Source organism: Oncorhynchus nerka, linkage group LG22 (assembly GCF_034236695.1).
Source record: "Oncorhynchus nerka isolate Pitt River linkage group LG22, Oner_Uvic_2.0, whole genome shotgun sequence".
In the NCBI taxonomy this organism is placed as follows: domain Eukaryota; kingdom Metazoa; phylum Chordata; class Actinopteri; order Salmoniformes; family Salmonidae; genus Oncorhynchus; species Oncorhynchus nerka.
This window is the reverse complement of record NC_088417.1, coordinates 13,924,661-13,952,146: the sequence shown is the minus strand read 5'-3', so window position 1 is coordinate 13,952,146 and position 27,486 is coordinate 13,924,661. Positions and strand designations below refer to the sequence as shown.

The 27,486-nt window shown below is 43.7% G+C and overlaps 1 protein-coding gene across 10 annotated transcripts in view; it reads right to left on the bottom strand.

Moving 5' to 3' along the window:
* LOC115123979 (receptor-type tyrosine-protein phosphatase mu-like) overlaps positions 1 to 26,787 on the bottom strand; it is a 399,895-nt gene extending 373,108 nt beyond the window's left edge. For 5 of the 10 annotated variants that reach the window (XM_065006960.1, XM_065006962.1, XM_065006965.1 and 2 more), the window contains exon 1: positions 26,253 to 26,787. In XM_065006960.1, coding sequence (XP_064863032.1) covers positions 26,253 to 26,325 — 73 coding nt within the window. In that variant the 5' untranslated portion in view covers positions 26,326 to 26,787. The remainder of the gene's footprint in view (positions 1 to 26,252) is intronic. The other 5 variants (XM_065006970.1, XM_065006967.1, XM_065006968.1 and 2 more) reach the window with 1 other exon arrangement.
* Positions 26,788 to 27,486: the final 699 nt, after the last annotated feature.

The following is a 27,486-nucleotide window of genomic DNA, read 5'->3' as shown; positions in this document are numbered from 1 at the left end:
GCACCGGTGAACACTACCAAGTGCTCTATTTTTCTGAAATTGTCGTACCGGAGTTACACAGTAATAGCTTCACTGCTACTAGCTTCACGACATACATACTACGGAACACCGTTTGGGTCTTTGCATGTCAAAAAAGACACAGTAGCACTGTCAAAACTGTACAAAAAAGTCTGCAAACACCAGCCACGAACGATATGTTTACAATACCACGTTGGTAATAAAGCATCATTTGTTTTACCGCAACTTCTGGGGTACCTAGCTAGCACCAATACAAACAGCCTGAAAACAATGAATAGTCATTTTCATTATTCATAACAATGATTTAAGAATGCTTGTGAATAAGTATTAGCTAGGTAGCCACTTGCCTATTGAAATTGAACTTCAATTCATGAAAATAAATAGCTAGCCAGCTATTTAACTCTGTTGCCCAAAGCTAACGTTATAAGCAGCCAGCTAGCTTAATCTGTCTCGACCGAACCGGGTTGTGTTGTGTAGCTAGCCACAATAAGGATTAGGCACAATAGTGGAATTTGTGGTTTGCCTTCAAAATAAAAGTGTCATTGACAGTGATTCAAATGAATACAAATAGTAGAATTATGCCATTCTTTTATTTTGAAGGCTAACCGCAAGGTCCACTATTGTGCCTAATCCTTATTGTGGCTAGCTTCACAGATGAGTCCGACCACCATTACTCAAAAAAGAACTGCCTTATAAATTAGGGTTATTTTAGATGACACCTAGCTATATAGATAGCTAGCTAACTATAGCTACTGAAACAGATGTAATTTTGCTATGGTTTTGGGGAGGAAGATTGTTTGCATCCATGAGCTAGCTAGCTTTTTTTTATGACCAGCACTGTAGGTGTGCGAGACAACTTTACCAGTATCATAGCATACGTATCGATGAATCGTTGTGACATATGAAATACGAGTGTAATCAATGTGTAATAACTACGTAAACAATGGTTGAAGGCGTTGAATTATGATGAGACGTGCAGTCAGTCAGGTCCTGATTGGTCAACAAGCTTATTTGACATAGAAATCCTGGTAGAGAATGAAACGACTGAACAAATGAACAACAAACCAGCACTGCAAGTAAGTGAAATAAATACGTTTTGATTAGGTTTTACTGGTAATGGGGACATAAGTAAATGCCAACAAAAATAACTTTTTGGTCAGTGTGGTGTGTGCGTGTATGTAATCTTTATTTAACTAGGCAAGTCACTTAATAACAAATTCTTATTTACAATGACGGCCCGGACGACGCTGGGCCAATTGTGCGCCGCCCTATGGGACTCCCAATCATGGCCGGTTGTGATACAGCCTGGATTCGAACCAGGGACTGTAGTGACGCCTCTTGCACGGAGCTGCATTGCCTTAGACCGCTGCATCCATGTCTGTGTTAACTATTGAACTCTACTAGAATGCTAAAAAGGCTGCTAACATTTGAAAATGTTGGTATAGTTTTTTTTAGACAAGAAAAATATTGGATATCGGCCAAAAATGTCATATCGGTGCATCACACATTTTGACTCTTTTCTACATTGTAGATTAATAGTGAAAACATAAACTATGAAATAACACATATGGAATCATGTAGTAAACAAAAAGTGTTAAATCTAAATATATTTGAGATTCTTCAAAGTAGCCACGCTTTGCCTTGAAGACTTCACTGAATCCCTCCAGCCAATACACAGAGGAAAAATATATGCTCTGATCACACACACCATCTCTCAGACTCCAACCAAACCCCTTTCTTCATCTCTCTGATCCCTTTCAAGGGCAAGAGCGAAGAGACAGGACAAAGTTCACTTGGCAGTTTCTTTCCCCTCGTCCTTTGGTATGAGCTGAAGGGGGATCAACATGATCACCATAAATAAACACTAATTGGTGGCTCATTTTGTTCGTTCTTGCATGGCTGATTCACTGCCTCCGGGCAAATATGAATCATTTATTACAGAGACTGGGTGGAGCGATAGCAAGCTAGCTACCAGGCACTGGATTCATTCTGCTCTCATGCCGGTCCACTAATTCCTGGGCACTCATGACTGCTATCTGAATAATATGCAAATGACCCATTGTGCCCAAACCCCCTCCAATGTCCAACCCTCCTCTCATTGGGTTTGGCAGGCGCTGCCCTGCTCCAGCTGGCAAGGACGATACAGGACAGAGGGAAAGGGTGGAAGAGCTCCAGCATGGAAGCAAGGAGGAGGGCAATTCCACAGTAACAGCATGATGCGGGACAAAACAACAAAACTAAACAAACATTTACTTGAAGAACAGTGCAGGTGCTAAGTTTGGTAACAGAATGACAGCACAAACCGCTATTTGGTTACCAAACTTTGCATCTGCACTGTTCTTCATGTAAATGTATTTATATACATAGAGTTGTTTAACTTTGCAATCATAGGTTTTTGTTTGTGATGTTATAAAGTGACAAATGTGTCTCAGGATCACTCTGTTACTGTGGAATTGCCCAGGAGCCAAGGGAAGGAGGAACAGGGTTGAAAGGAGTGAAGAAGGAGAGAAGGCCTCAGAAGGCCAGTTGACATTTCACTGATACTTGTGTGGAGGAGATTTAGGGAGGGGAGAGAGAGGAGCTGGCTCAGACAGACTGCCATCTCCCTCCAATGGGGGCTTTAATGTGTGTGTGTGTGTCAAGGAGGAGACCCTCAGTGAAGGGGACAATCTGAGATAAACCCTGCCATGGGCCACCTCAGTGTAGACCTTGGCTACAGCGCCCAAAAACTCATTCACCTTTCTGAACTTTGTAAGAGCGGAGCGCCACTTACGGTGCTTTAAAAAAATAATGACATAGGTCTGATGTGGAATTTCTTCTAGCATTTTACGGACATGAAGAAGAATGCGTGTCCCCATCAAAAGCAGGCTCGTGAACATAACCACGGAAAACACCATTCCAGTTTGACATGTTGAATATTACATGAAGACAAATCTACAAAAAAACGGAACTTTACACTACCGGCTTAATATCCTATTCCTTCTGGCTGTGCTGTGCGTTCCTATGTTTATGTATGACGTGTTTGTTCTTAGCAGGTTATTAGAGCAGAAAATGGGCCGTTTGGAGTTTGGGCGGATAAGTGGAGCTCGCTGTGGTTTGGAGTCGATACGCCGAAAACGTTCCCCGGACCGGTCCTACCTCCCATCATGCACCTTGTCAGGAGGAACATTCCTCACCTCCCGTCATCCAAAGCGGTATGGGTGGACAAGGGATGGCAGAAGAGGGATGAGCAAGGGAGAAGGGGAGGGACAGGGGAGAGATAGAAAGGTCAGGGGCGGGAGAAGGCCATATAAATAGCAGCAGGCGGCCACCCCGGCCGAGGTGTGTCTGCCATCCATGCGGCGCTTGTCTCCCCTGATCAGTCAGTGTAAGCCAAGACGTGCCACCGTCGGGAGGACAACAGCAGCGCGGATGCTGGTTCTCCTCACCCCCTCATGTTGGGCAACAGGGCCCTGGGCAACGCTAGGTCTGTCAGCTCCCTGCTCCTCCACAAGCACATACACTCCTATGTTGCTCTTATCACACAGCATCAGCACACAGAGAAGAGGAGGATGGAGGACTGGTGGCCTTCTGCCTGACCTGCATGTTGCCTGGAGAGAAAGAACCATCAGAGAGAAACAGAGTCCCTCCATCTGACTGGTTGGGGGGGTTTGTGTGTTGTCACAGCATTCCATAGAATTATTCCTTAACTGGGCCTCTTTTGCATTTGATGTTTTAGCAGCGACACCAGTGGTGCTGATGCAAGAAAGGTGTTGAGAAGATGCCAGGAGAGACTTTACATCTGTTCGTTAGAAGGATGTTTAAATCGCCTGTCTTGATAAGAAACAATTGTTGGCAGAATGTGTGCTCGTGCGTTTTAACTCTTCACAGCTCATAGAGACAGAAACACACAGCTCATAGAGACAGAAACACACAGCTCATAGAGACAGAAACACATTTCAAAAACTAGCCATATTCTGAAAGTAAACCCGAGGTCACACAGACAAAATCTATCCAGTTCATAGATGGGGACAGGAACACGTCACTGAAGACGGATACATAAATATATTTGAAATCAGATTCACTTGTTCCTTGCTAATCCTCACTTTCACAGATGGCTCCTTATCCCAGACCAGGACCAACCTGAAGACCCCCTGGCTTCCAGACCTCTCACCCAAGCCCCATGCTGGGTTTGGGTACATCTGTTGTGAGTAGTAGAAGAGAGGAGTTTAGACATATCATAAATCACTGTAGAGGTAGAATTTTAATTAGTGTAAAGTCAGCTGTTTCCTGTAAGAGGATCAGGCTGTGTGGCGGGCCACTGTGGCTAGGCTCCTCTGAGCGTGTCTTCAAGAGAGATAAGGGGCCTACCACGTGTTCTCTTCATCTCCCCAACGGAAGAGGACCATGATAAACTTTAAATCTGGCCCGGGTTTCTTGAGAATTGATAGATAATTCTTGAGCGGGGGCAGGCTGAATCTAAAAGGGTTTAATCCTGACCTGCTTTGTGTATGGCCTTTATGCTACACACCCAGAAGGATCAAGGGAAAATAGCTTCATGAATAGCAAACAATTATTAAAAAAGGAGTGATTTTAATACAAACGGTTCCATGATATCCAGCCATTCCCACCACCCATATCCCTTTTGGGAGGGATTCTTAGTCTGGACGCTTGATGTGGGAAGACACGATGCCATGCAAATGTTACAACAAAGTTAGATATTATAGCTGGAAATTCAACCTAGTGATGGATAATGAGACGATTTATCCGATTCTGGGTTCAGTACCTCACATCTCTCGGTGGAGTACGGTGGGTCGATTAAAAAGAGAAATGCGTTCTATAGAGAACAGTCCGCTTGGACTAACTGACCCGACTCATTGACCTACTTTGTCATAAACTCCTCCCTCAGGAATTGTCCCTCCCTGCCGTGAACAACGCACTAGGTCCTTCAGGAGTGCACACTACGAGCATAGGGCCCTGCAGCCTCAAATACACAAGGTCTAATCAATACGGCAACAAATGAAGCTGAAGCTCCATCATTTACTTCATTGTGTTCATTCATTATTAAAATCCATTTGTGGAGAGAAATCATTTAAAAACAACCACACAACTTCTGACCACATCTAGGCACAGTTAAGCAGTGGGGTAGTGGTGCCTGGCAAAGTGTGTATACTCTAATTTAGCAAAAAAAGAAATCAAACATGACCCTCCCGGCGAAACAAATGAAATTGTATTTGTCGCATGCTTCGTAGACAAAGTGAAATGCTTCATTATGGGTCCATTTCCAACAATGCAGAGTTAGAAAGTTAATATAAAATAATGAAAATAGTGACCAGGAATGAATACATAACTGAGGTAGCTATTTACTGTACATATCTATATACTGTACATATCTATATACTGTACATATCTATATACTGTACATATCTATGTACTGTACATATCTATTTACTGTACATATCTAGGGGTAAAGTGACTAGTCAACAGGATTGATAGGACAGTCGTGCACTATGGTAAAAATTCAGTTTTCCTTTTGAGATCTCTTAGATTTATCAGGTTTGTACTCTCCAAATCACTCTCTCACAAACATACACTTGAAGTCTGAAGTTTACATAAACTAGTTTTAATGACTCCAACCCAAGTTTTTCAACCACTCCACAAATTTCTTGTTAAACTATAGTTTTGGCAAGTCGGTAAGGACATCTACTTTGTGCATGACACAAGTCGGTAAGGACATCTACTTTGTGCATGACACAAGTCGGTACTTTGTGCATGGACATCTATCTACTTTGTGCATGACACAACAAGACATCTACTTTGTGCATGACACAAGGACATCTACTTTGTGCATGACACAAGTCTACCTTGTGCATGACACAAGTCGGTAAGGACATCTACTTTGTGCATGACACAAGTCGGTAAGGACATCTACTTTGTGCATGACACAAGTCGGTAAGGACATCTACTTTGTGCATGACACAAGTCGGTTAGGACATCTACTTTGTGCATGACACAAGTCGGTTAGGACATCTACTTTGTGCATGACACAAGGAATTTTTTCAACAATTGTTAACCGACGGATTATTTCACTTAAAATTAACTGTATCACAATTCCAGTGGCTCAGAAGTTTACACACACTAAGTTGACTTTGCCTTTAAACAGATTGGAAAATTCCAGAAAATGGTGTCATGGCTTTAGAAGCTTCTGATAGGCTAATTGACATCATTTGAGTCAATTGGATGTATTTCAAGGCCTACCTTCAAACTCAGTGCCTCTTTGCTTGACATCATGGGGAAAATCAAAAGAAATCAGCCAAGACCTCAGAAAAAAACATTGTAGACCTCCACAAGTCTGGTTCATCCTTGGGAGCAATTTCCAAACGCCTGAAGGTACCACGTTCATCTGACCACTCAGCCGACATACCGCTCAGGAAGGAGACGCGTTCTGTCTCCTAGAGATGAACATACTTTGATGCGAAAAGTGCAAATCAATCTCAGAACAACAGCAAAGGACATTGTGAAGATGCTGGAGGAAACGGATATGAAAGTATATCCACAGTGAAACAAGTCCTATATCAACATAAACTGAAAGGCTCCAAAACCACCATAGAAAAAAAAGACTACGGTTTGCAACTGCACATGGGGACAAAGATCATACTTCTGGAGAAATGTCCTCTGGTCTGATGAATCAAAAATAGAACAAAAATAGAACAAAAATAGAACAAAAATAGAATAGAATTTGGCCATAATGACCATCGTTAAGTTTGGTGGAAAAAGGGTGAGTCTTGCAAGCTGAAGAACACCTTCCCAACCGTGGAGCACGGGGGTGGCAGCATCATGTTGTGGGTATGCTTTGCTACACTTCACAAAATAGATGGCATCATGAGGGGAAATTATGTGGGTATATCGAAGCAACATCTCAAGACATCAGTCAGGAAGTTAAAGCTTGGTCGAAAATGGGTCTTCCAAATGGAGAATGACCCCAAGCAGACTTCCACAGTTGTGGCAAAATGGCTTAAGGACGACAAAGTCAAGGTATTGGAGTGGCCATCACAATGTCCTGACCTCAATCCTAAAGAAAATTAGTACATATATAAGTACCTAGGTGTCTGGCTAGACTGTAAACTCTCCTTCCAGACTCATATCAAACATCTCCAATCCAAAATCAAATCTAGAATCGGCTTCCTATTTCGCAACAAAGCCTCCTTCACTCACGCCGCCAAACTTACCCTAGTAAAACTGACTATCCTACCGATCCTCGACTTCAGCGATGTCATCTACAAAATGGCTTCCAATACTCTACTCAGCAAACTGGATGCAGTTTATCACAGTGCCATCCGCTTTGTTACTAAAGCACCTTATACCACCCACCACTGCGACTTGTATGCTCTAGTCGGCTGGCCCTCGCTACATATTCGTCGCCAGACCCACTGGCTCCAGGTCATCTACAAGTCCATGCTAGGTAGAGCTCCGCCTTATCTCAGTTCACTGGTCACGATGGCAACACCCACCCGTAACACACGCTCCAGCAGGTGTATCTCACTGATTATCCCTAAAACCAACACCTCATTTGGCCGCCTTTCCTTCCAGTTCTCTGCTGCCTGTGACTGGAACGAATTGCAAAAATCGTTGAAGTTGGAGACTTATCTTCCTCACCAACTTTAACTTCTTCGATATAGGGGGCACTCTTTTAATTTTTGGATAAAAAAACGTTCCAGTTTTAAACAAAATATTTTGTCACGAAAAGATGCTCAACTATGCATATAATTGACAGCTTTGGAAAGAAAACTCTGACGTTTCCAAAACTGCAAAGATATTATCTGTGAGTGCCACAGAACTGATGCTACAGGCGAAACCAAGATTAAATTTCAAACAAGAAATGCCCCAGATTCTGAAGGCGCTGTGTTTCCAATGTCTCCTTATATGGCTATGAATGCGCCAGGAATGAGCCTACACTTTGTCGTTTCCCCAAGGTGTCTGCAGCATTGTGACGTATTTGTAGGCATATCATTGGAAGATTGACCATAAGAGACTACATTTACCAGGTGCCCGCTTGGTGTCCTCCGTCGAAATTATTGCGTAATCTCCAGCTGCGTGCATTTTTCCATTTGGTTCAGAGGAGAAACCAAACTGCCACGAATGATTTATCATCGAATAGATATGTGAAAAACACCTTGAGGATTGATTCTAAACAACGTTTGCCATGTTTGTAGATATTATGGAGTTAATTTGGAAAAAAGTTTGGCGTTGTAATGACTGAATTTTCGGGGGTTTTTCTTAGCCAAACGTGATGAACAAAACGAAGCGATTTCTCCTACACAAATAATGTTTTTGGAAAAACTGAACATTTGCTATCTAACTGAGAGTCTCCTCATTGAAAACATCCGAAGTTCTTCAAAAGGTAAATTATTTTATTTGAATGCTTTTCTTGTTTTTGTGAAAATGTTGCCTGCTGAATGCTAGGCTTAATGCTATGCTAGCTATCAATACTCTTACACAAATGCTTGTGTAGCTATGGTTGAAAAGCATACTTTGAAAATCTGAGATGACAGTGTTGTTAACAAAAGGCTAAGCTTGTGAGCCAATATATTTATTTCATTTGCGATTTTCATGAATAGTTAACGTTGCGTTATGGTAATGAGCTTGAGGCTATGATTACGCTCCCAGATACGGGATTGCTCGACGCAAGAAGTTAAACATCTGCTATCTGAGCAGCTAACCGATCGCTGCAGCTGTACATAGTCCATCGGTAAATAGCCCACCCAATTTACCTACCTCATCCCCATACTGTTTTTATTTTATTTACTTTTCTACTCTTTTGCACACCAGTATCTCTACCTGCACATGACTATCTGATCATTTATCACTCCAGTGTTAATCTGCTAAATTGTAATTATTCGCCTACCTCCTCATGCCTTTTGCACACAATGTATATAGACTCCTTTTTTAAATGTATTATTTATTTGTTTTTTTTCTACTGTGTTATTGACTTGTTTATTGTTTACTCCATGTGTAACTCTGTGTTGCTGTCTGTTCACACTGCTATGCTTTATCTTGGCCAGGTCGCAGTTGTAAATGAGAACGTGTTCTCAACTAGCCTACCTGGTTAAATAAAGGTGAAATTTAAGAAATGATTACTCTATCGTACTACATCACTAATACAGTGTACACCTTCACGACACTACTTTGATACGCATCAGTGGGAATTAAGAAGAGTATACGCAATGCCCAATAGAGGGGCTAGAATAGATGAGAGAGAGAATTAGACATTCCAATTAGGATCTGGCTAAAAATACTTGAATCCGTTCTAGAACCCATTGCCCTTTATGGTTGTGATGTCTGGGGTCCGCTCACCAACCAAGATTTTCACAAAATGGGACAAACACCAAATTGAGACTCTGCATGCAGAATTCTACAAAAACAAATATCCTCAGTGTACAACGTAAAACACCAAATAATGCATGCAGAGCAGAATTAGGCGGACACACGCTAATTATCAAAATCCAGAAAAAAGAGCCCTTAAATTCTTCAACCCCCTAAATGGAAGCAATTCCAAACCTTCCATTACAAAGTCATCACCTACAGAGAAATTAACCTTGATAAGAGCCTCATAAACAACTGGTCCTGGGGCTCTGTTCACAAACACACCCCACAGAGCCCTAAGAGAGCAACACAATTAGACCCAATCAAATCATGAGCAAACAAAAATAATTACTTGACACATTGGAAAGAATTAAAACAGAGTAAACTAGAACACTATTTGACCCTAAAACAGAGTACACAGTGTCAGAACACCTGACCACTGTGACAGACCCAGAATTAAGGAAATCTTTGACTATGTACAGACTCAGTGAGCATAGCCTTGCTGTTGAGAGAAGCCACCATAGGCAGACCTGGCTCTCAAGAGAAGACAGGCTATGTGCACACTGTCCCCAAAATGAGGTGGAAAAAGAGCTGCACTTCCTAATGTCCTGCCCAATGTATGACCATATTAGAGACACCTATGTCCCTCAGATTACACAGATCCACAAAGAATTTGAAAAAAAACACAATTTGGATAAACTCCTATATCTATTGGGTGAAATACTGTACCACAGTCTGCAATCACAGCAGCAAGATTTGTGACCTATTGCCACAAGGGCAACGAGTGAAGAACAAACAGCATTGTAAATACAACCCATATTTATGGTTTATTTATTTTCCCTTTTGTACTTTGGACTATTTGCACATCATAACACTGTAAATAGACGTAACATTTGAAATGTCTTTAGTCTTTTATTTAACTCATTATCTATTGCATTTGCTATGGCAATGTAAATATATGTTTCCCATGCCAATAAAGCCCTTAAATTGAAGTTGAGAGCGAGAAAGAGAGCAAGGAAGAGAACTTGAGAGAAAAAGTGAAACGAGAAAGGACTTCCTCTCGTTACTCCTCTAGAATCTGACTCCAGCAGCACAGGGCTGATTCATCATCAAACCTGGATTGTGCTTCACCTGAATTAAGGTCACAAAATGTACAATCACATAAAATATATTTTACAATATTTCTGATGTAAGCCTAATTGGAGGTATTGCCAGCTTCCACATATAAAATCTAAACTCTCAGCAGGCAATGCATGGCGACCGACAGTAGCATGGGACACCATCAAAGCCTACAAGTCTGAGACAGTTTAATAAAAGTGTACTGTGCATCCATCTAGCTAGTTTAGGGCACTACTGCCATTCATTCCATCAAAAGGAAAAGCAGATATGAAATATTGGGGAAATGTTGATGCCCGGGAGTGAAATCAGGTCACCAAATGTGATTGTTAACCACTCTACTCTCCCACCCGATGAGCTCATGTCTAATGGTCTGATATCATCTCTGTTTCTGTTTGCCCTGACGTTCTGTTTCCTTTGGCTCTGCTTCCTGTGTCTCCCCCTGCCACCCAACCAGAGCACACTGAGCTCACCAGGAAACGCGGGATGGACCAATCAGCGCCCTGCCCTTTCTCCCTGCCACTTCCTGTGTGGCTGGAAACTATGACAAGAGGAGCCAGAGATGTCGCAGGTGCTGACTCACACCCATCCCCACTGGGGGAAGAGTGTTTTAGGGGAGCTACGAAGCAGCAGTGAGGACTGCTGTAAAGTGGGCCTAACCAGCTGTGTTTTAATAATGTCTGAGTTGTGTATTAACGCTGCTCCATGCTGGCTGGCAATGCGTCACTCAGTGTGACGCGTGAATATATATCCACTGTGATGCCAGAAGATGGATCTGAAAGCCTCCCACTCAAAGGTGTGTTTGTGTGTGTGTGTGGGGGGGTGATAGATGGCATCTCTCCACAGGGCATCTGATCCTGCCAGGCACACACCAGGTGGGAAAACGCTATGTGAACATGCTCTCACACACACACACCCCCCTGTCCGGAAGAGGTCAAGCAAGACACCGCTGGCGTCTATGATGAAAACCTGGGTGAGGATTCCTCTATCTGCCGCTTTGTTTGGAGGGGAGAGAGGAGTGATATTCCCCTGGTGAAGCAGTTAGAAGGTCATCACAGAAGGCCAGCAGGCCGAGGGGAGGGTCAGACGCGCCAAAGACCTCGGTCTCTGTCTCTCTACCCAGGCAGTACCACAGCTGGAAGGTCCCCCACTATCGCCCATGGATCCATTGAGGACCTGCCTGGTATGAGTATTGTTGGAGGGGCTGGAGGTACAGAATGCTGTCAAGCTGCGTTGTGACAACCTCTGTGCCTTACGAAAGAGAGAGGCCCGGAGGAAAGGTCTGGTTTTTGTGCCAGGGAAGAAAGGAGCGCGCCAGAAGGTTAGCAAGAAAGAAAGAGAAAGAGACAGAAAAAGAGAGAGAGAGAGAGCAAGATGAGCGCTTGTGAAGTCGCTGACAGACATGAAGGCTCAGAGTTGAGATAAAAAAAGAACAGAGGCCTCTGATTGGGTAGTTCAGTAGACAGAAGGGAGGCCTCTGATTGAGAAGTTTAGACAGAAGTAGTCGAGAAGCCAGGAGAAGACACTAGCATTTTGAGATTACCACTCCCTAATGGACTGTTTTATTTCTGTGAGTCAGATCACACACAGCAATGCGTCTGCGCTACTAGTCCTATGTGGTAGCATCCAGACCTCAGGAACCACCCAGACATTAGGCTTCTCAGTGAGTGCATTCTCCCTGTAGCATAGTGCTCCAAACACAGGCCAATATGTTGGGAGCCTGCTGGGATAAATCATTACAACAAGACATGCTAATCAATAGGTATGTAGAGAGAGTATCGACTCAGGGGAAGGAACGTCTGTGTGACCAACTCATTCAAGCAGATAGGATGAAGAGAACATCAGAACCAGATCCTCAGCCTCTATAGTCACAACCGGTCCCTAGACCTCACCATCTAGTGTGGCAGCGTTCAGGTCATACTGCGGCAATAATTACAGACCGGTCTGTTATTATGTTCCCACAAACGTAAGGGGGGAAAAAATGAACTCGCGAACGCTGCCCTTCTCTTTCGGAGCTCTTTCTTTCCTCTGTGCAGTGGGCAGCATAAGTGCTGTACTGTCATACTGTCATGCTCTCGCTGCCTGACGCCACGCGTCCCCTTGGCAATTTACATGTCAGGATGACATGGTGGCCTGCAAAAATGCATTCCACTGTGACTCCGGGATGGAGAGGGCGGGGGTTTAGGTTGGTGGCGTGGGCGATAGCGGGCACGGCACCCGTGAAAAAGCGGGTGAAGGCGGGCAGCCTCACATCGACATGTCCCTGCCATGCCACACAGAGATCCATAAAGAGGAACAATTAGAGCTGCCAGGGTGACAGGGACTCAGGGGAGTGGAAGTGCCATTGTCTGCTGCCACTCTGGGTGGCACGGTGCCAGCCTCTCCGAAGGAACCTGCCGGCACCCTGGCAGCAATTAGCCGTCACACAGATTCATTAAAGATGTGAGCGTAACCTCCCCGACGACTCACACATCTGTTTTAAAGCTACAGTCAGTGAGGTATGTAATAGTACAGCTATCCGTGGCTGGGACAGCATGATCTAAATCACAGCAGAGGAGAGCGGAGTGGGAGGACTGTTGAACTGCCTGCCTAGTACACTACATGGAGGAAACTATCCAAAGTGATTGCACTGAGTTATTTCAGGAGACCTATGCAGGGATAATGTGGCTTCTTATTGCCAATTGTCTAACTAAATACAAAACACGCTTCTAAAAAGCATATAGAATGTCTGTGTACCGCCATAAACATTGATTATATAACCATTCAAAATGATCTAAGGTGGTTTTTCTAGGATTGCGTTGCTCCCTGCTCAACATTCTTCCACAAAGTGTCAGAACATAGGGAATATATTTATGTTTACACTGGAAAAGTGAGACATCAAGAAACATCCAGAGCTCTAAGTGGGCTCCTGAGTGGTGCAGCGGTCTAAGGCACTGCATCTCAGTGCTCAAGGCATCACTACAGACACCCTGGTTCGAATCCAGGCTGTATCACAACCGGGCGTGATTGGGAGTCCCATAGGGCAGTGCACAATTGGTCCAGCGTTGTCCAGGGTAGGACGTCATTGTAAATAAGAATTTGTTCTTAACCGACTTGCCTAGTTAAATAAAGGTTAAATCCAAACAAACCCCCAAAATATCTAATGCCACTATGATGTCACACCAAGCCTGAAGTCTGTAGGAGAACAGCCCAGTCTCCCTGTAAGTAGGGAGGGGTGGGGGGAGCAATGTGTTCTAAGGTCTTATGATGGTCAGGTGAAAAGGAGAGGGCTTTTCTCCACTACCCAGGAGCTTAAGAGCAGGATTAAGATGAGGGAAATTAATGTGAACAGGAGAAGAAAAAGGATTTTCATTTCTCCCCTCCTTTACTAGAGAACAGAGAAATAGCCAGGTGGGGAGGAGAGACACATGGCCTGGAAATCCAGGATAGAGAAGAGAGAGAACAAGAGCGACAGAGAGAGAGAGCCTGATGCCTGCGCCTATCAGTGTCTAGGCCTTTGCACCTCGCTAAGAGCTTTAACAGGAGCCGTGGCGGGGAGGGAGAGACCTCCACACACTCACAACTCCTCTGAAGGTAGAGGGCCTGGAGGAGGGAGGAAGGGAAGGAAGGCAGTAGAGGGCCTGGAGGAGAGAGGGGGGAAGGAGGGGTGCACAGAGTTATGAGGGAGTAAATGGTCCCAGGGGGAAGAGAAGACCGGGCTGGAATGTTCTACTGCTGTTTCCTGGTGAAAGGGGCCGGTTGGTTAGAACAGAGGGTGCTTGAAATGTTTGTCACATTCCGTCAGCCAGGTCTCTAGAGGTCTCTGAATAATGTATTGAACAGAGCAGACCATGTCGCAGCGTAAGTGTGTGGTTGGACATACATGTTCAGGCGTGTGCACGTTGAGGTCTATATTGGTCTGCGTGTGTCTGTTAATTCATGCCTGTATACCTACATGTGCAATGCTGGGCAGAGCCCAGACCTTCCTATAGTACGGACCATCTAATGTTGCCTCTCTGGTGACTAAAGCCCAGGACTTCCTATAGTACAGACCATCTAATGTTGCCTCTCTGGTGACTAAAGCCCAGGACTTCCTATAGTACAGACCATTAATGTTGCCTCTCTGGTGACTAAAGCCCAGGACTTCCTATAGTACAGACCATCTAATGTTGCCTCTCTGGTGACTAACGAGGGCTACGAAGGATGCCGGGTTTAGGGGGGTGACTCCCGTGTCTCTGTCTCTGCCCTATTAGGCGTGAAAGGCCGTTCTTGCTTTCATCCGTTCATGCTTGAAAGCAACTTAAGAAATCTGACAACAAAACGCTCTGGTTGAACTAATCCATCTCCCTGGGTGAGGGGAATTATAGCTAAACACATATCTTCATTATCTTCCTGGGTGAGGGGAATTATAGCTAAACACATATCTTCATTATCTTCCTGGGTGAGGGGAATTATAGCTAAACACATATCTTCATTATCTCCCTGGGTGAGGGGAATTATAGCTAAACACATATCTTCATTATCTCCCTGGGTGAGGGGAATTATAGCTAAACACATATCTTCATTATCTTCCTGGGTGAGGGGAGGTAAACACATGTCTTCATTATCTCCCTGGGTGAGGGGAATTATAGCTAAACACATATCTTCATTATCTACCTGGGTGAGGGGAATTATAGCTAAACACATGTCTTCATCATCTCCCTGGGTGAGGGGAATTATATCTAAACACATATCTTCATTATCTTCCTGGGTGAGGGGAATTATAGCTAAACACATATCTTCATTATCTTCCTGGGTGAGGGGAATTATAGCTAAACACATATCTTCATTATCTTCCTGGGTGAGGGGAATTATAGCTAAACACATATCTTCATTATCTTCCTGGGTGAGGGGAATTATAGCTAAACACATATCTTCATTATCTTCCTGGGTGAGGGGAATTATAGCTAAACACATCTTCATTATCTCCCTGGGTGAGGGGAATTATAGCTAAACACATATCTTCATTATCTTCCTGGGTGAGGGGAATTATAGCTAAACACATGTCTTCATTATCTCCCTGGGTGAGGGGAATTATAGCTAAACACATATCTTCATTATCTCCCTGGGTGAGGGGAATTATAGCTAAACACATATCTTCATTATCTTCCTGGGTGAGGGGAGGTAAACATGTCTTCATTATCTCCCTGGGTGAGGGAAATTATAGCTAAACACATGTCTTCATTATCTCCCTGGGTGAGGGGAATTATAGCTAAACACATATCTTCATTATCTCCCTGGGTGAGGGGAATTATAGCTAAACACATATCTTCATTATCTTCCTGGGTGAGGGGAGGTAAACACGTCTTCATTATCTCCCTGGGTGAGGGAAATTATAGCTAAACACATGTCTTCATTATCTCCCTGGGTGAGGGGAATTATAGCTAAACACATGTCTTCATTATCTCCCTGGGTGAGGGGAGGTAAACACATGCCTTCATTATCTCCCCAGGTGAGGGGAATTATAGCTAAACACATATTTACATTATCCCCCCGGGTGAGGGGAATTATAGCTACACACATATTTACATTATCCCCCCAGGTGAGGGGAATTATAGCTAAACACATGCCTTCATTATCCCCCCTAGGTGAGGGGAATTATAGCTAAACACATGCCTTCATTATCCCCCCTAGGTGAGGGGAATTATAGCTAAACACATGCCTTCATTATCCGCCCTAGGTGAGGGGAATTATAGCTACACACATTTACATTATCCCCCTAGGTGAGGGGAATTATAGCTAAACACATGCCTTCATTATCCCCCCTAGGTGAGGGGAGGTAAACCCATGCCTTCATTATCCCCCCAGGTGAGGAGAGGTGAACACGTCTTCATTATCCCCCCCAGGCGAGGGGAGGTAAACACATGTCTTCATTATCCCCCCCAGGCGAGGGGAGGTAAACCCATGCCTTCATTATCCCCCCAGGCGAGGGGAGGTAAACACATGCCTTCATTATCCCCCCAGACGAGGGGAGGTAAACCCATGCCTTCATTATCCCTCCAGGCGAGGGGAGGTAAACACATGCTATCATTATCCCCCCCAGGCGAGGAGAGGTAAACACATGTCTTCATTATCCCCCCCAGGCGAGGGGTGGTAAACACATGCTATCATTATCCCCCCAGGCGAGGAGAGGTAAACACATATCTTCATTATCCCCCCCAGGCGAGGGGAGGTAAACACATGCTATCATTACCCCCCCAGGCGAGGGGAGGTAAACACATGCTATCATTATCCCCCCCAGGTGAGGAGAGGTAAACACCTGCCTTCATTATTTGCCTTGCTCCATCTCAACACAATATTCTCCTATGCTAAAGGATTATGCCCAATCCCCTCTGGATTGCTGCACACCTAGCTCTGTAAAATGGTTATAGAGGGGTGGTGGGGGAAAGAGGAGAGGGCTTATTAGTTTGCAGTGGTTTTAGTTAAAGTCGAGTTAGCGGAAGCTAGCAACAACAAATCCTCAGTCTACCCCAGTGATGCCCTGTCTTGAAAGGTTGGGTTGGGAGCTGTCTGGGTTTAGATGTGCATCAGGTGAGGAGGAGAGAGTTTACTGCCTGCTGGGTTCTCTTTGGAGGCTGTGGTGTCAACACTTCACGGAGGGGGGGGGGCACCACAGTGTAGAAAACAAGAGGGGGTGGGGGGGTTTCTACACAGTCTCTGCACTATATCACCAAGTCAGTGAAACACTCCCTGGAATGGAGACGGAACTTAATTGCCTCTGATACAGAATGCTGTTAATGCAGCACTCGGTGCTGGCTGGCACTGAACAGCTTTAACTGTTGATACAGCACTCGGTGCTGGCTGGCACTGAACAGCTTTAACTGTTGATACAGCACTCGGTGCTGGCTGGCACTGAACAGCTTTAACTGTTGATACAGCACTCGGTGCTGGTTGGCACTGAACAGCTTTAACTGTTGATACAGCACTCGGTGCTGGCTGGCACTGAACAGCTTTAACTGTTAATGCAGCACTCGGTGCTGGCTGGCACTGAACAGCTTTTACTATTGACGCGCCAGGTGGGATTCAACAGACTACTAGGCCAACAACCCGCCCCCACCCCATGAGAAATACACTGAACGGTGACACGACACTGTGAAAGCATAGTGCCATATCTCTTCCAAGACATCCATGAAAGGGGCTCCTGGCAGTAGAGCTCACCCCAGATGAGGTGATGTGTAGCAGGCTTGACAGGGCTGGGTGTGGGGGGGTTAGTCCTGAAGGAGCAGTGAGGGGTGCACTGATGTGATGACTGTAGTAGCAGGTCTGGCAGTGCTGAGCTGGAGGCGCCCTCGTTACTGTAGTACACCTGGACAGGCCTGTTAATGCAGTGCCCCTGGACAGGCCTGGGGCTCAGTGGCTCCGCTTCCTGCCACCAGCCCTGCCTGCCTGAGTGATCGTCTCTCTGCTTCCCTGCCTCCTACCCTATTCCCCTCGCTGACTGTATGAGCCCTGCCTGCCTTCCCATCTGCCAATCTTCCAGCCCACTGTAATGCAAAGCTCTTTCTCTTCCTGGCTTGAAGCAGTTTCTTTAAGAACCAGCCGCCCCCCTGTATGTCTATAAGACTGTGCTACCGTGCCAGCAAGCCAGTCAGGCTCCAATATCCCAGCTTGGCAGCAAGAAGGGTCAACCTACCATATGAACAGTCATCCATCTTAGTGAATCACCAGAGAGCATCAATCCGTTCTGATAGACCTTTTGTGCAATACTTAGAAAAACTCACACAAAAAAACAATTGGATGGCAATAGTCACTTTCTTTTGCTGTTTAGTAGGAGGTTAGGGCATTCGAAAAGCAAAACTTGAGGATGAAGAAGACAAAACAAGTTGTTTGCCACACAGTGTGTTTTTAGACTGATCTGAAAACCAAGCAGTAACTATTGCCAGATTGGATTCAATTGGATTTTGGCCATTTGAGATTTGCCTCGTTTGTCCTTTTTCGGGGGGCTAATTTCATGCTTTCTCAGTGAACCTCATGGAGCCACCAGCGGGGTAATGAACGGGTGGCGGAGCTGGGTTGGTTATCATGGACTTCTACTGTGGGAAATCAGATGGAAGACTTCTCCTCCATTATGACTAGTTTGTCTCGAATTTGTTGGGTATGAGGGAAAATCCAGAAAGTTACAATAGACAAACAAAACCCTTCCACTTCCCCACAGGAGCCAAGCTGTCCAGAATCTAGCAGTGCTGCCACTACAGTACTGTATGTATCCCACTCTAAGTTCCCCTATTCATCATGATATGGTTTCCTCTAGGGTGTACGTCTGGAATCCATATGGAGATTAAGTTGATGAATGGTTTGCTGGAGATTTGGAAAAGCATTTCCGTGCTGAAGTCTGTTCTAAACAAACTATGAAGCTGCAGCGTCGATATCATTGCTACGATCTTGATTTAGTAAGATAAGTCTAAAAAACACTGGAAGAAGACTTTTCAGGCAGATTAAGTATCCATAGAGTATCCATCAACATGAGGTTATAGTCTACATGTATTTTCTGTTGCAAATGGGAAAGTAATCTCTTTAAAAAGAAAAGCCTGGCCAGTTTAGGTTTTGCCCAACTTCAGAACTAGTCTAGCCCTTATAAGGGTCACACTGCTCTAACTTTAAGCGTTCTGTTAACCCTACTTAACATTGCACAACCCACTTGGGGCTCGTTGAACTCTGAAGTTTCTTGAACCCCCCCCCCCCAGACATTGACCCAAATATTTGCCACGCTCATAAACACACCCTGAAATGACAACACCGAAGCAAACACAAAGTCTCGACCACACACTCACACATAAATACATGCAGGGAGATGGGCCTAAATCCGCAGTCACAAGATCAATGTCACTTTACAGCCACTTCATTTAATACTCCATTTCCTTAGAGTTGGCATTAGGTATGTATTGAGTCTAACTCCACATTTAACGTATTACCCACTTATGAATATTTACAGTTGCAATATAGGTTAAGTACCTGTCCCCGGGGGTAAAGAGAGTGTATGTCCCCGTCGGGCAGCATATGCTGTTCACATATCCAAATCCCTCAGCACTTCTCCCCATTAATGCCTGTGATGTTTTAATGGCTTTCTGTTTCATCTCCCAGTTAAACTCACACAGACATTATAGTAAAGCAAGGCAGCACTTGTGAACAACCTCAGAGGACAGCTATTAAAAGATCATTTTGATAAAGATGGAATTACAATACATCAAAATATTTACACGCCTCCCCTTTGAACACATATTTGAGAAGTTGTGAGAATTTCCAGAAGCATTCCTACGGCTTCCTGCACTGTGTGGAATCCACTCAACTAGGAGTCAGGAGAGTATGCATTGTGCATATTTCAGTGTATTCCAGTCAATGTTAAATCTGCATCTTAAAACACAATGTTAATTCATTAGAATCCTTCGGTGAGGAGGCTACGACTGAGGAGAGGTTTTTTTTGGTGCCCACCACTGAGATTATAATTTAGGAGACACATTCATTCCCCTGACCTGTGGAGAGATTGTCTGGTTGCCGGGTGTATTCTTAAACATTATCCAGTGGCTTATTGTAATGTGCTGGTCTGGATTTAATATGAGCCTGTTAATATCAGTCCATCATGTGTTGAGACAGGCCCGGCTGGCCATGGGATTAGGACGGTTTGTGTGCAACAACATTATTTAGTACAGTGGGCCGATGACCCTCATTATCAATGAATCCCTCTAAGATCTTGCTGAATGTACTTGCACACTCTTACCTCAATGTTTCGCTTGTGGCGTTTGTCAAAACGCCTCTTTCCTATCGTGCTACAGTTTTTAAACTCCTGCTAAATCTTATTTGTAGAAGTTCTCTGACCACTTGAAGACATGCAGGCCCCGACAGTGGTTTAGCGTGTCTTTAAGATCAGCCTTAAAACAAATCGTAAGTAGTAGCAGAGCTTTGACTGCTTCTCATAAGAGCTGTTTCTTCTTTAAGACACACAGTCAAACATTTGGACACACCTACTCATTCAAGGGTTTTTCTTTAAAATGTTACTATTTTCAACATCGTAGAATAATAGTGAAGATATCAAAACTAGGAAATAACACATTGAATCATCTAGAAACAAAAAACAAACAAAAAAAGTGTTAAACAAATCAAAATATATTTAATATTTAAGATTCTTTAAAGAAGCCACCCTTTGCCTTGATGACAGTTTTTCACACTAAGACCTAAAACCTCATGTAAAGATCCAACAGATTTTAACACCACGTGGACAGAGCTTCAACAAGAGCTGTTGCTGCTTCCCGTGCCTGTCTGTGTTTCCAGTGGGTCCCAGAGAGATGACAGTTTCAATGAGACCACACATTGACGGGACAATGAATACCATTCAAATGTTCCTCCTTGAGCCAGTCTTGCCCTGGTCAGGGTCATGGCACTCATCTCAAAACTGGGTAAACCTAAATTGGCTTAAGAAGGCCGAGAGACCATGCTGTGAAATATTAAAGTCATATGATTTATGTTTGACACCAGGACAAAGAGGTGGAACGCTTCAAGGAGGCTGCGCTGTAGCAGAAGGCACTAAGATTCTCAAATAAAGGCAACATGGAGCAGAATTATTGTGATATTTTCAGAAAAATGCTCAGAAGAAAATACTGCAAGATGAATATCTAGGGTAAACCATGAAGGCCACACACACAGCTTGGCTATTTAGTTCCATTTTGTAATTTTCCATCAGTCTCACTAAATCGCTGATTCTTTACTGTTGTCAAGATGCCTCATTAAGCCTTTCTGACATGGACAGAACCCTGGACAAAGGGGATGATGAATGTAACAAACTGTCACTAATAGGGCGGACTTCAGACTCCAGAAAGCCGCAAATTTAAAATCAACAGCCAAACAGTTAATCATGCCGCAGAGCTAAAGACCAGCGCGTACGCAGTGTTGCCCCGTTCAACATCCCAAATTAAAGTGACTAATAAAGATCCATTCAAAAACGGCCCTTCTGCTTGCTTTACAATAAATAACAGCGGCATGAGCGAGAAGTGAGGGAAATAATTATAAAGTCATTAAAAACATATATATTTGGCACTACATGGTCCATGCAAATATATACACCTTCCACATTGAGCAGAGACAGAAATAAGTGACAGGGATTAGCACTGGGCATCATGGTTTGGAAACAAACACACCTGAGAAATAAAATGGCTTCATGGGAGGGTTCAGGGGGATCCAAGGATTTCGCAGCAGTAGACAAACTATGCCGATACCCTATACTGTATCATTACCTGATGTTTAGGCCATGCTAAAGCAGAGGTGGTACCCTATACTGTATCATTACCTGATGTTTAGGCCATGCTAAAGCAGAGGTGGTACCCTATACTGAATCATTACCTGATGTTTAGGCCATGCTAAAGCAGAGGTGGTACCCTATACTGAATCATTACCTGATGTTTAGGCCATGCTAAAGCAGAGGTGGTACCCTATACTGTATCATTACCTGATGTTTAGGCCATGCTAAAGCAGAGGTGGGCCCCATTTCCTTTAGAAAACCTCTGGGCGGGTAAGGGGGGTGCATTTCGCAAACTTCCTTTTGTGACTAAAAGTCATTGTCATTCCTATTAAATCAGAGGAAAATTAACTCCTCTCATGCCTGAGAAGAACACTGTGGCCCCATACTGTTAATGACCCGTAATGACGAATCCACAGTGCCACAGATGCAGGATGACAGTAATGGAGAGATTTGCCTGCGGTCATACTCATATATCCAAGGCAGAGAGACTGGGAGAGGAGGAGGGAGGAGCTGCAGCAATGTGGGCTACTCACCTGCCCCCCTTCCTGTAACCTGGTTCCCCTTCCAGAAAAACAACATGCAAGGAAGCAGGAACAAAAAAACAGCCTATCCCCCAAGTAACAACATCCTAGTAACAGTAGCGGCCCTGTGCTGATGGCTTGGAAGTGGGGCAGGGTTGGTCCTTGGTGAATTAATTAGCCGTTTTCCTGAGCGCCTAGACTGACTCAGTCACCTACAAAGGCCTCTAGCGAAATTCAGTAAACCCCATTATCCATCAGGAATTATGAATACGTAAATCATGCGAGAGCTTCTTTTAATCTCAGCAGTTCATTAAACCTGACGGGTATGCAGTGCAAATCGCTGACTGGACCACCTGGCCTCACTGTATAGGCATGCTGGCTGATTCATGGGTTTTCCTGCCCATTTCCCTGTGTGTCCGGCTGTACCCCCCCCCCCCCCCCTCCAGAAGGGCCGAGTTTAATTAAAGAGGGTCCTGTTTGCTCAGCATCTCTTTCAGAGTCACATCTAATGGGTAATTATACTGTCTGTACACAATTACTTTAAACCAAAACACTGGCCGGCCCCTTGCTCTCCCTGGCCTGAGCATGAAGACACCTCACTTCTACTAGGGTAGTGTTCATTAGGCACAAAACGGAAGAACCGAGTTAAACGAGAAAGCACGGCCTGAACTTGTTCGGTTTCCTGCAGTGAGTAGGGGGGTGGCAAGGGGCCGGCCAGTGAAATTGCAAGGTACCACCTTGCAATTTCATGGAAGACTTTCTTTGTGTCAAAAGAGCTGGGTATGTATGACAGAAACACAACAGTGGACATTAATAATACCAGTTAATTACTTACGGTGTGTTATTATCATTATGAGGGCAACTATTCCATCTTGGGATGGCTGTGGAGATTTTAATTTCATTCTCCACTGGTGCAGATAGCTCAGCAGAGCTCCATCTGTCTGGGCTGTATGTGAACAACCACTAACTCTACTACAGTTTCTATAGAGAGCTATTTGACTGGTTATACTTTGTGTGCTGGGAGTCTGTCTTAAAGACAAATCATTTTAAAGTGGATAGTTGAAAAGAGGTGAGAGACAGCAACGGTCCACAGAAAGGCTGTGTGGCCAGGTCCAAGGAAGAAGAACTAGGAGCATTATGCAGCGTATACTGAAGGTCTGCAGCTCGGCACATTCAAAATATAGATATTTATAGCAGTGAATGGACGGAAGAAACAGTGCAGGGAGATCATCAGACCATCTGGGACAGCCAGAGGATATCCTGGGTTTCATGGTCACACAAGACACAATAACGCAACCCAGAATGCATTAGGGTCACTCCAGCCAGGCCCTGTGCGGTGTCCAGACACAAGGCTCAGCTGAGCAAAGGCTACAAACGATCATGTTCATCTCATAAGAATTTAGCCCTACTTACAGCAACGTTGTACTCATCTCGATGATGTTTGCCTTGATTGACATGTACTGTAGCCTGATCTCCCATACCTACCGTGTATCATTCAGCGCATGTCTATGGGCTTCTACAAAAGTGAAGTGTGGTAGCCTATGTCTAACTTCCCATAGACGACTAACTTGAGTGATGCAAGCAGGGAATTGCAATGCAACAGCCTTAAATTAATATCTCCTTGCATGGTTGCCACCAAGGATCAGGAACGCATGCAGGCAATGTGATTGTAACTACTGAATATTTTGGGAGAACAACAACTGCAGCCACTTTTTAATTAGTTTGTTAGCAATCATTTTTACATTAAATAAAAAGGCTCTTAATTTGCATGTGTAATTCCATCACTGCTTTGTTACTCCCTGATTGCCAAGTAAACAAAATAGTTATTTACATTTCATTAGAAATAATTTGTTTAGCAAATATTTGCCTGTTTGTGTTTTTTTAATATTGGTGGCGGAGGAAAAAGTTATTGGATGAGGTTGTGGACCAAATCCTGAGCCTCAAGAGATCCCTTATGTGGAGGGTTCTGTATGTACGATGCTGCCACCATCAGGCATTACACGTAAAGGCATTGAGAGGCAGAGAGAGGGACAGTTTCGCAGTCCCACATCTATTCAAGAATCTAGTAGGAAGGCTACTTACATGCAGAACAACTGGGAAAAACACACATTGGTTACTGATGTAAATAGCATACTGTCTAAAAGTGCATTTTTATTACATGAAATTGTCATTTTTGCATGGAAACAATTACGACAATAGATGTGTCTGGCTCATTCAATTAGAATAGAAATGTGAGTGAGAACTTACTTCAATTGCTCCTATTCAAGATTTTATTTAGTCTACTTTAAAATTTCAACAACTTTGTATAGCCCCATATAAAGTTGTTTAAATTAAACTTCATAAAGACTTGAGTAAATAGGCCAGTTAGTTTGCATAATACATTAGGGGAAAATAAGCTAAACACATTCAGAGATGTTTGACTAAGAAAGCAAAATGCACCAACCAATGCATTTGCTAAAATGTCATTCTTCAGACAAATACCAAAAAGACTTTTCATTACATTGAACTAAACAACCATCGTCATTCTCGCTCTGGATAAGAGCGTCTGCTAAATGACTTAAATGTAAATGTAAATGTAAAACTAAAGACAATGCTTAACATGTGGGATCAGGGCCGGATGACCTAACAGGCATGCAGGGCACATGCCCCAGAGCCCACAACCTCCAGGGGGCTTCTAACCAAATCATTCTTTGTTTGTTTTATGGGGTGGCGTTGGGAGCCCCCCCCCCCCCCCCTAGATAGCATATGATAAACTATCTAGAATTGTAGGAAAATAGCTATAAAAACACCACATTTTTCTCTCACCCATGGTAAAAAGTGTAGAATGGCAAGAAATGTACTTTAAAAGCACAACATTATCACAAAATATGTTTTAATGCTGTCCCGAGTGGCGCAGTGGTCGAAAGCATTTTATGTAGATGTCACTCCACTCCCTGGTTCGAATCCAGGCTGTATCACATCTGGTCACGATTTGGAGTCCCATCGGGCAATGCACAATTGGCCCAGCATCGCCCGAGTTTGGCCCGGGGTAGGCCGTCATTGTAAATAACAATTTGTTTAATAAACAAATGTAAAATATATTTAATAAAATACATAGTTACATGCTTCCAATGAAGTTCAGATGAGCCACAGTTGAGATGTGAAATGCAGCTCTCATCCAGCCAAACACAATCAATCTAGATCATACCAAAGCATCTGTATAACAATCCATAAGATATAGCTCTCCACAACTGCCAAGCCCTTCACTGTGGCATGTTGCCAATATGCAGTGACACTACAATAATATAGGTATTCTACGCTAAATGACAGTCTATAACAAGAAGCAGAAATCGGAAGTTAGGTTATTAGACTTCGATTGCTTAAAATAGATTAGCATATATAAAAAGTAACGTTTTGCTTTGCTAATGTCTTCAAAGATCTAACTTTTCAGAGAAGTCGGTGTCAGTCTGACAGTCACCCAACTTGAAACCGACATGAAATTGACCGCATCAGAAAAATATATATACAAAGTAGCGCATTAAAACTCTTCAACAACTACAGTTATGGATGATAGAAATAATTTCCAAAGTATTCTACAGCCACAATCCAAAATGGAAGAGAATCTCGACATTCTGCTACACTGTATTTGGTCAAAGAGCGTACCATAGTGCTGACTACATTATAAAAGTTTCAAATGAGCTGGGGCACATCGGTCTGTTTGAACTACCTGAACAGATCTATTTACTGATGGACAAGGGGGGATTAAAACAACCATATACAAACTCGCCATAAGCTAATTTCCCTGGCAAACAATGAAATTGTAGCCCAAGTAACATACACAGGCTCTTCGGCAGAAAACTTGTAGTATTAGGTTGATACAGACACTGGACTGCCCTCCAGACAACTTCGGAATGCGTTCTTCTACAGAGCGCGACGCACCCGTTATAGCCTACTAGATCAGGCTACTTCAAATTAATAGGTCTTTGCACAACAAACGTATACACTACACAATAAATGACGAGCCTTACCTTTGAATACTTCTCCTCGAACTGTAAGGAATAAGCTTCCCGCAGCAATGAGACAAGTTAAAAGTCTTTCCATTGCGGGAGAGTATCGCGAACGTAACCCCCAGCTCCGGGGTAAGAATCTATTCTACTCTTCCGCTCTGATAACGGAAAATATTCCGTTTTTACAGCTAACGTGCCCGGTAATGGGAGTGTTCCCCTGTCTGTCTTTCCCTACTTGGTTACTTGTGCATCTTTCAAGCGGCTCCGCTTCGGTAGTGACTTGCTGGCTGCCAGGAGGTAACTAACGTCACAGCGAACACAGAAAAGCTCAAGACACTGCGCGCTCCAATAGAGGTGTCGGTATTCAGACGGAGTGACTTTGGTTTTCTTTCATACTTTCATCCAAAATGTGCTAGAATTCTTGCTGGAAATACGGAACGATAGACACTTCACATGCAAATACGTTTGTTTATTCTATTCTAGCCTATATCTACGTTTTAAACTGTGGAGTCAAAGTTTCAGATTGTTGTTTCAGACCCGGTTTGATACAGCTGTAGATGATAAAGACGGGGAGGGGCATCATTTAAAGTCAACTGTGAAGATTCACAATTAGGGTTCGAATTTGAGCGTCCTTGCATCATCATATTGCTTCACAGTTCATTGAGTTTCTTATGTCATTAACAGCATTGCTATTAATGGGGGGGGGCGACTTATACATAGCGTAACATAATTGCAATTTGAGCTTTTTGTCTCAATGCAAATAAATATACTACGGTAAAATATCTCTGACCACCTTGTTATGGTGTTGTGATTACAGGTAGGGTTGAATATTTTCCAGGTATTTTACAAATGTTCCTGTCTGAGAATAAGTAAATTCTCCCAGGTAAACCGGTATTTCCCACCATGACCGGAAGTGTCATTCAGAAGCATTGTATTTTTGTTTTGTTTATCTAGGCAAGTCTGTTAAGAACAAATTCTTATTTACAATTACGGCCTACAGAAAGCCAAAAGGCTCCTGTCGGGACCAGGGCTGGGATTGAAAATACAAATATAAAATAAAAATATAGGACAAAACACACATCAAACAAGAAAGACAACACAACACCACATAAAGAGAGACCTAAGACAACAGCATAGCAAGGCAGCAACACATGACAACACAGCATGGTAGCAACACAACATGACAACATGTCAGCAGCATGGTAGAAGCACAAAACAGGATACAAACATTATTGGGCACAGACAACAGCACAAA